Source organism: Propithecus coquereli, unplaced genomic scaffold (genome assembly GCF_000956105.1).
Source record: "Propithecus coquereli isolate 6110/MARCELLA unplaced genomic scaffold, Pcoq_1.0 Scaffold83, whole genome shotgun sequence".
Taxonomy (NCBI): Eukaryota; Metazoa; Chordata; class Mammalia; order Primates; family Indriidae; genus Propithecus; species Propithecus coquereli.
This window is the reverse complement of record NW_012154507.1, coordinates 3,071,791-3,085,116: the sequence shown is the minus strand read 5'-3', so window position 1 is coordinate 3,085,116 and position 13,326 is coordinate 3,071,791. Positions and strand designations below refer to the sequence as shown.

The following is a 13,326-nucleotide window of genomic DNA, read 5'->3' as shown; positions in this document are numbered from 1 at the left end:
TCTGCTATAATAACTTTTGTAATTATTTTAATCATTTGCTTGTGCTTACTTATAGTCTAGAAAAATCTCCGAAGAATACGAGGCTTCACAGACCAGCGCCTCGCAGTGATGGCTATCGAACTTCATCAACTTGCTTCTAAAACGAATGGGTGAGATGTTGGGAATAGGGTTAAGAGACATGGAAAGTTTCAGGAGTTTTGCAGGACTTTTGTCTTGAAGGAATCTGTGGGTATATTACTTCACAGAGCAGAAGCTGCTTAGCAACAAGGGAGACATTCCACCCATCAGGGACGACTGTAAGGCAGCGCCAATCTCAAGGCCTGCAAGCCAGCGCCTGGAGCTTGTGCAAGGCAGAGCTCGGCATAGGGCCCAAGGCTAAGAAACTGATTGAAAAATACCAGCCCAGCAGACAACTTGCAGCCGGAACTATCATAAACTTCAACAAGGCTGTTCCTGCTTCACGTCTGACCACATGTCTCAGTATACAAAGAAATGGATTAGATTAGTATGCAGGCTCAGTGTTCCTGCTTTATGCATTTTTATCTTTAACTTGTATGCTCAGCTAGGTCTATTCTTACCTTAGGGCTTAAAATGTTTATCTTAGAAAAATTTTGTAAGCGTTTACTCTTGTAGACAGAATTAGGTAAGGGTGCGTTGAAACCCTTGGGAAGTCTTGAAACCTACACGAATGATCTGTACGCATAATTCTATGACCAAGGACAACTGGTTGCTGTAACAATAAATACTGATGTGGGACTTCACTCAGTGCCACCTGGCTCACAGGAATGCTGGAGGACCCCTGACTTCCCCATCACTTTAAACTACACTTTGTCTCTGTCTCTGTTATTTCCAAATCTCTTGCGACGATCCTGCCTGGGACCTTTCTTGCTGGGAGTGTCACAAACTCCCGGCAACTGGCACAGCAAGCAGAGTCCTAAAGGCAGAAGGCTTCACCGGAGTGAAGGAGATTCCTGTATGGTGTTGCAGAGACCTAGAGAAGCTTCTAGCCGCATAGCCCAGGAAGGGTGAGTTCAGCTCTGGAGATTTTTCAGTCAGGGTAACACATGGGGCAGAATCAGTTAAATTCACTGAGTACATTGAATTGTTGCAGACTCCGTTACAGAGTTCTGGGGTGGTTTCCAAGCAGAAAACTTTCCAGGAACTATTTCATTTAATTTCCAAACACGGTTATTGGTTTCCCCCTCTGGATACACTCAGACTACGGAAATGGAGGCTGGGTGTCAGAGCACTGTGGCTTGTGTACCACAGAGGAGGGAAGATCCCTCTTTCTATGTGGCAACTCTGCACCTTAATTACTCAGGCTCTGCAACCGTTTCAGTCAGACTCTGATAGTGAGACGGCTCACTCCCATCCTAAAATAAAGAGAGCAACAGATTTGGAGCCTGGCTATCGTACGGAAGAGGAGGTATTATATACGATCTTTCGTATCATTCAGGCAAGGATGAGAAAAAGTCATTAAATTTGGTTGTTAGCCCTCAGTACGGGTCTATAGAAAGAATGAAGGAGTGGAGAAATTCTGAAGATGAATTTCTGCCGCCTACTCACTTTGCTCCTTATGAGAATGAAAAAAGGTACAAAACATCAGCTAGAGATTTACCTCGCTCCCACTCCCTCCCTCTTGGCTGCTCTAAGCTCTCGCCCTCAGTAGCACTACTTTCTTATGCTGATTTTTCCTGGGAACATGATCCTCCCTTAAAAAAGGCCTTAAAAAAGGCTCCTAAAAAACAAAGGAGAGCTCAAGTTTGCCTTCAGGGAGGTATAAGAGAAGCACAGTTAAAAGGAGACCTGGAAGCTTACCTTTTCCTGGTTGCTATAGTACAGCCAGATTCGGATTCTGATGATCAAGGCAGGGCGGTGTGAGCACCTCGGAGCCCACGCTATGTTCATCAGCCCATCCTGTTTAAACTCTGAAAGAATTAAAGCAAGCCTGCGTCTCATATGGTACAAACTCTCCTTATACCAAGGGCTTGGCTCAAGCGGAAATATTAATTCCTTGCAATTGGGAAATGCTTGCTCGAATACTTTTGTCTCCATCTGAATTTCTACAGTTCACCACCTGGTGGGTGATGAAGCTTGTCAGCAAGGGTGGCTTAATCCAGTCCAAGATCTTCCAACAGATGTTTCAGCGGCACAGATTACAGGACAAGGGAAATGGTTTGGCATAGACGCTCAATTGAAATGTGATGATCAGGCTATTGCTCAAGTCTGGCAATGCTGTCTTAGAGCGTGGGAAAAGATATCCGCGCCTGGACAAACTGTGCCTTCTTGTGTAAATGTTAAACAAACTGTTAATGAACCTTATGTGGATTTTATTACTAGATTGCAAGATGTTGTGTAAAAAACGGTCAGTCCTCCTGATTTCGGAAATATGTTGTTACATATGTTGGCTTTTGATAAGGCTAATTCTGAGTGTCAGCGGCTTTTGCGCCGTTTAAAGTCCAGTAACACTCCTTTAGAGGAATATATAAAAGCCTGTCTGGACCTGGGTCAGACACTTATAAAATGCAACTATTGGCTGAGGTTATCCAGGGGAAAGACCCTGGAGGACAAAAAACAGCCTCTAAATGTTTTAATTGCAGCTGAAAATGTCATTTGAAAAAAGATTGTAAACAACCCCTGAGAACAACTAATAATACTCAGCCTCATGGTCCTGCCCTAGGACTTTGCCTTCGCTGTGGTAAGGATATCATTGGAGTAATGAATGCTGTTCTAAATTTAATGCTGATGGCTACCCCCTTACGGACCCTACGGAGTGATACCCAAACTCCAGACATAGAAAGCCCATAGTAATCTGGGCCCGATTTTCCTGTTAAGCTTTATTTCTTAGTAGTCACTTTCATATTCACCATGTGCTAACCACGTTGAACTTCTGTTTATAAACAAGTGAAGTTTTCATTCCCCATACCTTTCTCATTCTGTTCCTTCAAATTCAAGAGTCATTCCTAACCCTTCTTCCTAACACACTCCTATTCTTCTTTTAAGACTGAATCCAAACAGTATCTTTTTTGGGAAAGTCTTCCATGAAGAATCAACATTTACTTTTTCCGTGTTTACAAAATATGTTGTGCCTTTATTACCATTAGATTGTACCATATTTCAGAGATCAAAGTTGACCTGAGGAGCTTGAACACCATGACTTTTTCTTCTTCTTTTTTTTTAATTTAAAAAGGGTGTTCCAGAGGGACACAGGGAAGAGGCCACATACTATAAACAGTGCCGCTGGCCACTTATGAACACCATGAATTTAAAAAAAAAAATCTCGTGTTTAAATAAAATTCATATTCTCATGTCAATTGCAGCCTGAAATCCTTTTTTTTCGTTACATGCTAAATATGTAAGTATAAAGTTATATACTCAATTTTATTATAAACATGTGATTATCTACCTGATGTTAAATTCTTCTTTTGGAAGATAAATCTTTTTCTTTTTTAGTAGAAATATTAAATCATCTGTTTTAATTGTTAACCACATCAGAATCTGTCTATATTATGACTTTTCATTTTTGGAAATCTGTTGCAGTACAACAGACTCACCACGTGGTGGCACCCAAAAGCCCAGAAACCAATATCATACAGACCTGTATTAGGCGTGTGTTCCTTTAGGCAGATAGCTCTCTTGTGGAGAGCAACGGGAAATAAACAGTGTTGTCTAAGGCAGTCATATTAAAAGGATGCTGTAAATGTTCTATATCTTAAATCTGAGTGGTAGTTACACAGGTGAATATATATGTAAAAATTCATGAAGCTTTATACTTAAGATTTGTGCATTTTACTATATATGTTGTACATCAATAAAAAATTTATGTGACTATAAATAACAATCATTTTACATAAGCCATCTTAAAATTTCCTCTATTGTTGAACACGGTAACAAAAAGTTTCAGAGGGAATACTAGATATTAGCAATCTTCCTAGACAGTAGAAAAGTATTTTATGATAGTTATTTTAGCTTACTGCAATATATTTAAAACTATTTAAAATTGTCGATTTAAGTTAAAACTGCACTATCAACAGCACAACAGTGCAATGGATGAATAAATCATGGGTATATCACATATTAGAACATTATACGAAATGAGAATTGAGGAACCACAGCTGCATCTATCAACATGGATGAATTTCATAAACACAATATTGGGTAAAAGAGACAAGTCACAAAGATCACTTGTATATAAACTTTTATATAAAGTTCCAAAATAGTCAAAATAAGCTATATTGTTTATGGATGCATGCATAGGTGGCAAACCTAGAGAAATGCCAAAGAATGATTATCATAAAAGTCAGGATAGTGGTTACCCCTGGAGGAGAAGGAAGGGGCGGCCATCTGAGAAGAGGAATACTAATGGCTTCTAAGGTACTGGCATACTTCTATATTAACTTGGGTGGCGGTTATACAGGGAGCTTTTTATTACTGCTTTTTAAGCATAAAAGAGATTTAAAAGTAAAAAATCCCACAATCAGGAATTTTATGATCCAGAAAGCCCAGGGTTTTACCCTTTAGCAAGTTAAAAGTTGTCACAGACACCTGAAATTAAGTGTAAGGTTACCATATTTAGCAATTAAAAGTACAGAACTACAGTGAATAAAAATACAGGATTGCAAGTCAAATGTGAATTTCAGATAAACAACAAATAATTTTCTAGTGTATCCCTATGCAATATCTGGTTCCATGCAGTTTCTGAGACATACTTAAGAAGAACAATTCACTGTCTATCTGAAATAACCGGGCATCCTGTGTTTTCTCTGGCAACCCATATATTTGTGTGAAGTGGCACAGGGAGAAGCAGTTTGCAATAGTTCAGTGAATGGCATACCCAGAGGAGGCACAAGGAAAGGGAAAAGGAGGAAGAAGAGGAGTCTTAAAATAAATTAGTCTGACCCTAAATTCCTATTTGAATAAGGGTAAATGAATTTGCTGAGTTCAGCCATTATAGCAGTAGTTCATAAGTAATGAATCTACGTAGTGTATTGAATAATTCCTATCAACAAAAAGCAATATCAGTAAATGTTCAGAAGAGCCATCAGTGTTTCTCCTAAAAATTGTCTCTCACTGCGTCAGCCTCTCTTTTATTCACTTTAGGTGAAGACATTGTGGAGGACAGTCTTGATGCTCGCTCTATAATTAATGCTTTTCTAATTTATAGCCAATGATTTGGAGTGAAGTTGCAAGGTAGTTTGTTTTGTTTTGTTTTTCTTCTACAAATACATGTATTCTCCTGACTATAAGCCAGGAACTGACTTAAGCCCAAAGGACAGGACAATGAATGACACAGACATAGTTCCTTCCTAGGTAACTCGGAGTCTAGGCCCTAGGGGACTATAAGATGTGTGTGTGTGTATCACACACTCGGTAAAACATTATCTAGCAATAGTGGATACATGCTGTTTGCTGCCCAGTATCCCTCCTTCTTTTGGGAAACCATCCAGACCCCATTCTTTGTTATTTGGTTTGGGTAGAATCGATCCCAAGCCCATCACTGCCATTGATGATGATTGATTCAAGGATGGTCATATAATCCACTTAAAAATGATGAGCCTCTGAAAGCCAGTAAGTAGAGGCTTCTGGAAAAGAGAGGCATGTGCTCTTGATTTGCTCTGGCTGTGCAAGGTAGTAAAGTTTGATAATAGTCCCCATATCGCTAACTTGAGGGGAGCCGTGCAATCAGGGCCGTCAGGAGCCCACCTCTAGAGGGCACCATTCGCATGTGCAAAGGATAAAGTCAACACCCAGAAGAAACATCGTGGTGACATTGGGGAGTCTTGATTCAAGATGAACCTGCAACTACCCACAGATTTCTCAGTTAAATTGAGCCAACAAATTTACTCATTTCTTAGGGTAGTTTCAGTTTTGTGTCATTTGCAGCATAAAGAATCCTGACTGGCTTAAAACAGTCTAGGAGGAAGTAGAAGATTTATTTCCTATTCTGAACCTCCAGTTTCATCTCCTAAGGTAATCACTGTTATGTTTTTTCCAGACATATGCTGTATGCACATTGAAGCAGACATTGCATAACATGTGCCTTTTAATGCAAATAGAATTGTATTAAATTCGTTGTATGGTTCCCCCACTTGTCCTTTTTTTCACTTAGGTTATATTGGACATCTTCATTTGTCAACATACAGATCTACTTCATTTTCGTTATGGATGCATGGTATTCTGTAAGTTGGATGTACTATCGTCAAGTTAATCTGTCTTCCATTGATGGAAATTAATTTTTTCCTCATTTTTTTACTATGACAAACATTGCCTTTATACATATATTTTTGTGCATCTGTGCAACTATATTCAAAGGAAAAATCCTAGAAGTGGAAGTGCTCAAAGAGAATGTTCACTCCAGAATGATTTTGCCCTCCAGAATGATTACAGTAATTTACATTCTTCTCAAAAATAGATGAGGATGTTTCTCCTCACCATTGCTAACACTGTGTTTTATCAAATTTAAGATATTTTGGGCCAGGCCGGTGGCTTACACCTGTAATCCTAGCACTCTGGGAGGCCGAGGGAGGAGGATTGCTTGAGCTCAGGAGTTTGAGACCAGCCTTAGCAAGATCAAGAGCAAGAGAAAGACCCCGTCTCTACTAAAAACAGACAAATTAGCCAGGTGTTGTGGCATGCACCTGCAGTTTCAGCTACGTAGGAGGCTGAGGCAGGAGGATCGCTCCAGCCCAGGAGTTTGCGGTTGCAGTGAACTATGATGATCCATGCCACTGCACTCTAGCCTGGGCAACATAATGAGACCCTGTCTCAAAAAAAAAAAAAAAAACACACATTTTGCCAGGATGGTAGTGAAAAGCAGTATTGTTTTCTTGATTTCCATTTGCTGAATCAGTATATGTATACACACATAGACTGTCATTATCTATTTAGGTTATTTTATAAATTTATTAACTATTTTACTGTAAATTCCTCATTCATATCTTTTGCTGATTTTTCTGTTCTGTTATGTGTCTTTTTCTTAAGAGTATTAAGAACACAACCCCTTTTTCCAGGTCTTAATATGTTCTGTGTTGAATATTTTTTCCAAGCTTATTGTTTGTTCTTTGGCATTGCTTTGTTTCTTAATTTCCTTTTCTTCTAAACATTTCAAGCATAAAGAAAACAAGAAGGAATTATAGAGTGCTCATACACTACCCATCCAGTTTTAACATATTGTCATTTTGCAATATTTGCTTTAGCCATTTTTTATTTTTTATGTATTTGTTTAATTTATTTTAAGGCTAGTCAAGTGAAGCAGTGGGAGTGGAGGGGGAAGAAAGGAATCTGCAACTGGTTGTGACCAATTAGTTGTAAACACCACTGCACTCGGACCAGCCACTTCAGCCATTTCTTAAAAGAAAAAAATGTTACAGATACAATTGAAGCATGTTATACCCTCTCTGATTACATTTCTTTCTGTCTCTCCCCAGGGGTAACTACCATGTTGAACGAGATGTGCATGTGATTTTGGAGATCTGTTATAGGCTGAAATCCCTCTCACATGCACCCAAAGTTTAAATATTTTCCTTTGTCTTCCAGGAAAAAAAGAAAAAAACAGCAAATTGATTGTTAACAGTTATTGTTAAGTGACAACAGGATCTGGAAGCATCTTTTTAACACATCAATTTCACATTATTGCAATAGTAAGGCTTGCAAAGTTCCTATGAGAAGGTGTTAATGTTGCTAATAAAAATCAGAGAAAGACCTGCCCATCAAACTTGCATCATGTAAGGTCATTGAGTTATGATCAGATGGCATCATAATTTGTTTCAACCTCAGGAAAGATTTTTTTTAAAGCCATAATACCTCTTTCTATCCACTTTGAAGCAGACGTTGGTTGGCATCAAAGCCCTCCATGTCTTCTTCTGCGAGAGGTGGTGGTCGAGGGTCTCGGGATGTTAAGGACTACTTGGACCTGTGAACAATGAAGAAACTTCATAAGCAGAGTGATAAAACCAATGGGCCCTGTCTCAACATTTTTGAAGAAAGAATTAAAAGAATTTTTTATAAAACATTTTGAATGGTCTCCAGTCTTTTGATAGTCTGACACTTCTTCCTAATTGCTTATTTTTAAAGGAACCCAAATTAGGCCTAACCTAGACAAAGGAGTCACCTCGGATGTTGACAAGCATCTTAAGCAGTATAAAAGGGGTCTTCAAAAAGTTCATGGAAATGCATATTGTGAAAAAAACTGCATGGATTTCAAAGTTTTTTGCACCAAAATAAACTTATACATCTTTGAACAGTTTGAGCCACTAAGAAGGGTAAGGTATCAGTTTGGGCGGCACACAGTGGCTTACACCTTAGTCACAGCTACTTGGGAGGCTGAGGCAGGAGGCTCACCTGAGCCCCGGAGTTTGAGGTTGCAGTGAGCTATGATGACACAGTTGCACTCTAGCCCAGGGCAACAGAGCAAGACTCTGACTCTTGTCACACACACAAAAAAGACATCGATTTGAAAATAGCCCCCAATCAAAGCAACAGGAAATTCTGCTAAAATTGAAGCCAGAATAAGGATTAAATTTATGGTGAAGCTGGGGTGTGTCGCGGCCCAGATTGCAGAACGGGGGATGGACACAGAAAGAAACACACAGACACACACAAGTCGCTTTATTATATAGTTTTTCTATGTCCGGCAGCTACTTCCTGGCACGTGACTACCTTGGGCGTCTTGAGGAAACACATTTTCATTCCTTCCAGACGATTGCTTAAGGGAAGCAGACGTTTGCATCTTAACTTCTTGTATCTTAACTTCTTTATCTCATTACCGTATGCAGGACAATGAGATGCCTTGGCTTGTTTGCAAGACCCCAGGCGCTTGGTTATCTATCATAAAGGTATCTGTCATGAAGAATAGTTCTGTTTGTTCAACAGGCCGTGTGCGGACCTGTTGACCTCTGGCGCCAAGGAGAGCACGCCCAGTTTCGCTGACTCTGGGCTTAAGCCAATTTGCCCAGGGACGGTACCCTACAGGAGTGAAAGAATAGGGAAATCACTGATCCTTTATGAAAAGTTTATGGGGACAATGCCCCCAAAACATCAGCAGTTTACAAATGGTAGCTCAGTTTGGGAAGAGATGAGCCAATGTTGAAGATGAAGCTGCACACCATCTACATCAATTTGTGAGGAAAAAATTAATCTTGTTCTTGCCCTAATTAAAGAGGACCTGATAACAAACAGTAGGAACAATGGCCAACACCATAGACATCTCAACTGGTTCAGCTTGCACAATTCTGACTGAAAGATTAAAGTTGAGCACACTTTACACTTGATGGGTGCCAGAATCAGTGCACCCAGATCAGCTGAAGACAGAAGAGCTTTCAATGGAAATTTTAAACAGGAAAGATCAAGATCCTGAGGCATTTCTCCAAAGAATTTTTGTAACAGGAGATGAAACGTACCTTTACCAGTACAATTCTGAAGATAAGTCACAATCAAAGCACTGGCTACTAAGAGGTGGATGTGGTCCAGTCAAAGCAAAAGTAGACTGGTCAAGAGCAAAGGACATGGCAATAGTGTTTTTCGATGCTTAAGGCATTTTGCTGGTTGACTTTCTGGAGGGCCAAAGAATGATAACATCTGCTTATTATGAGAGTGTTTTGAGAAAGTTAGCCAAAGCTTTAGTAGAAAAACACCCAGGAAATCTTCACCAGAGAGTCCTTCTCCACTGTGACAATGCCCCTACTCATTCTTCTCATCAAACAGGCACAATTTTGCAAGAGTTTTATTAGGAAATCATTAGGTATACACCTTACAGTCCTGATTCGGCTCCTTTTGAGTTCTTTTTGTTTTACAGTCTTAAAAAACCTGTACAGAGCACCCATTTATAATGTAAAAAAGACTGCATTGACATGGTTAAATTCCCAGGACGCTCAGATCTTTAGGAATGGACTAAATGGCCAGTATCACCACTTATAAAAGTATCTTGAACTTGATGGAGCTTACATTGAGAAAGTTTATTTTTTATTTTTAATTCCATTGTCCCATGAACTTTTTAAAGTCCCTTGTACTTGTATGGTGTTATGCTTTTTCCACAGATCCATGTTTCTTTAAAAATTTTTATAGTATATTTTTGTAAAATTTTAAAGTTTATGTAAATTGCATCAGACTGTGCTTATCATTCTGGAATTCACCATTGGTACTCAACATGTCTTCAGAATTTATTCATTGACTGTGTTTCTCATATATTTATACTTCAAAAGTTCAAAGTTTTAAAATACATAATATATAATTGTAACTTGAAAATGACAAAACATTTTTATAGAATATTTAAATTAAAAAGTCTTACTGCAGTTAAGTAAAATATTTAAACATGTATTGCTATCACATATGCGTATTAAGAAATGTCTCATAAGTTCCTATAGAAACAATATTTACTATTAAATATTACTAAAGTATTTAATATTTATTTGGCCTCAAATTCAATATCCTTTAAATCATAGATATTAATAGTATTAATATTTCTTTAAACTAAATTTCAATATAAATTTTGAATATGGAACCAGCAGAGAATCTTATGTAATCTGACACTCAATGAAACCTAGCTCTAAATATTTCTGAAGGCAGACAAATATTTGCTTTAAAAGTCAAAAACTCAACAGGAGCTATGTTTTTAACATACTTTTATATATTCTTCATTATTTTTTACTTATCGAATTAGAAAAGCTATACTCTTTTTTTTTTTTGAGACAGAGTCTCACTGTGTTGCCCGGGCTAGAGTGCCGTGGCGTGGTCTTAGCTCACAGCAACCTCAAACTCCTGGGCTCAAGCAATCCTCCTGCCTCAGCCTCCCGAGTAGCTGGGACTACAGGCATGCGCCACCATGCCCAGCTAGTTTTTTCTATATGTTTTTAGTTGTCCAATTAATTTCTTTCTATTTTTAGTAGAGACGGGGTCTCGCTCTTGCTCAGGCTGGTTTCGAACTCCTGAGCTCAAACAATCCGCCCGCCTCGGCCTCCCAGAGAGCTAGGATTACAGGCGTGAGCCACCGCGCCCGGCCAAGCTATACTCTTCATTTTTCAATTTTATTGATTTATTTTTGTAGAGACAGGGTCTTGCTCTGTTGCCCAGGCTGGTCCTAAACTCCTGGTCTCAAGCGACCTGCTTGCCTCAGCCTCCCAAAGTGCTGAGATTATAGATTTGAGCCACCATGCCCAGCCCACATTCTTCATTTGAAAACAAGCAGAGATTATCTCTTTTGGATTTTCATTGCTTAGAACAGGTCTGATAATAGGCAAGTATTTATAGAATGAATAACATCTGGGAATTCATTCAACTTTTAGGGATCCAAAATTATAAAATTTCCTGTAAATTATGTCATTAAAAAAGAAACACATAGCTATTAAAAAATGTAAGTGAAAATTGCTAATTATTTTAGAGCTGCGTCCCCAACCTGGCGTCTGAGACTGGTTTAGTGGTCTGTGGCTCATTAGGAACCGGCCGCACTGCAGGAGGTGACTGGTGGTGAGCCAGAGAAGCTTCATCTGTGATTACAGCACCTCCCCATCGCTGGCATCACCGCATAAGCTCCGCCTCCTGTCAGATAAGCCAGCAGCGTTAGATTCTCATAGGAGCGCCAACCCTACTGTAAACTGTGAACGTGAAGGATCTAGGTTGTGCACTCCTTATAAGAATATAATGTCTGATGATCTGAGACAGTGTGCTAGCGCTGTTGAGTGGCTGCAAATATAGATTATCATTAGCAGAGAGGTTTGACTGGGCAATAAATGTAATGCACTCAAATCATTCCGAAACCACCCCCGACGCCCACCGCCAGTCTGTGGAAAAATTGTCTTCGATAAAACGAGTCCCTTGTGTCAGAAAGGTGAGGGACTGCTGTTTTAGAGCAGTCAAAATACAATATAAAATTGGTATCTTGATGTCTGAAATCAAGCAATCATGTTACCATATGCATTTAAATTTTTTGTCATTCATTTTAAGTTGATGGTTTATTTAAAAACTGAGTTTTTTCTAGGAGGATAAAACATTTATTAGGTGGAAACACTAATCTTTATTTTCATCATGCCGAAGTGTGTGGTTACAAACAATTTCCAATAAAACACTATATATAATAAGCAAAAAATAAGTGCCATGTAAACATATACAGTTTCATCAATTAATAGATTTAAGAACAAACAAGCCATTTAAGACTTTGGAGCTACATTTAGTAAAAAATTGCAAACACTCAAACCTTACCAACCCCAAGTAAGACACTAAAGAGCTATTTGAGACTTCTTCAGACCAATTGCACAAATACATTTTCATTTTTAGTTACAGTCCCCGGCTGTGCACACAACCATTGGAATGTTAGAACAATTACACATTGTAAAACGGCCCAAAGGAGAGCAAGGAGATAACATGGCCGCCTTAGAAAAGGTGTCTTGAAAGTGCAAACTTCGCATTTTTCTCTTCCTGAACCACTAGGATAAGAACGGGTACCTCAGTAAAAACTGAGTTTTAATCAAAGTTGTTTTAAAGCATTGTCATAATGGCACTTCGAAGAATCATATCAATGGTACCCGCCATCTTCTGCACAGCAGCTTGACATTCAGATTCAAACGCCATTGTGTCACTATCACCAGATGGAGGCATCATGGCCCTTCAACAGCTGTTCAGGATCACCTTGCTGATCCCAGAACACTCGCCCTGCTTCTCGTATTTAAAAAAAATTTTATCCATGTCGATACATATAGGTGGAGTTTATTCATTTTAGCTACTGTATAGTATTCAATTTTGTGAATTTATTTTTCTGTTATAAAATTAATAAACATTTAAATTATTCCCCCCTTTTTCCTCTAGCATAAACAAAGCTGTATAGAATTTATCTAGGTTATGTATCTATTAATGTAAGTGAAACTGATGGGTTATAAGGCACACACACCTCTTTACTGGATATTGCCAAATTGCTCGTCGGAATGGTTGTATCACACAGTCTCTACTGAGCCAGCAGTGAATGAGGGTTCCTGTTTACTCACATCCTGTCTTTGGTATTTCTGTTTTGACTTTGTTTGACTCTGACAGTAGCATAATCTATCAAACTATTGCTTTTTGGGTCCTAGCCTGTGTGTGTTGTGGCATGTGTATGTGTTGTCATGTTTAGAGGGTTTTAACATGCTTAGTTTTGGTAGTACGTGGTTATGCCAGCTTAAGTTGCAAATACAGTTTGTTTCACAATGATGATATTAAAAGACAATAGGCCGGGCGCGGTGGCTCACGCCTGTAATCCTAGCACTCTGGGAGGCCGAGGCGGTTGGTTCGCTCAAGGTCAGGAGTTCGAGATCAGCCTGAGCAGGAGCGAGACCCCGTCTCTACTAAAAAATAGAAAGAAAT

General features: G+C 39.0%; 1 protein-coding gene across 1 annotated transcript in view; it reads left to right on the top strand.

Annotated features, from left to right (window-relative positions):
* The window catches only part of LOC105825828 (calcium-binding protein P-like), a 38,213-nt gene extending 37,643 nt beyond the window's left edge, over positions 1-570 (top strand). The window contains exon 6 of the mRNA XM_012663731.1: positions 56-570. Coding sequence (XP_012519185.1) covers positions 56-109 — 54 coding nt within the window. The 3' untranslated portion in view covers positions 110-570. The remainder of the gene's footprint in view (positions 1-55) is intronic.
* The last annotated feature ends 12,756 nt before the right edge of the window (positions 571-13,326 follow it).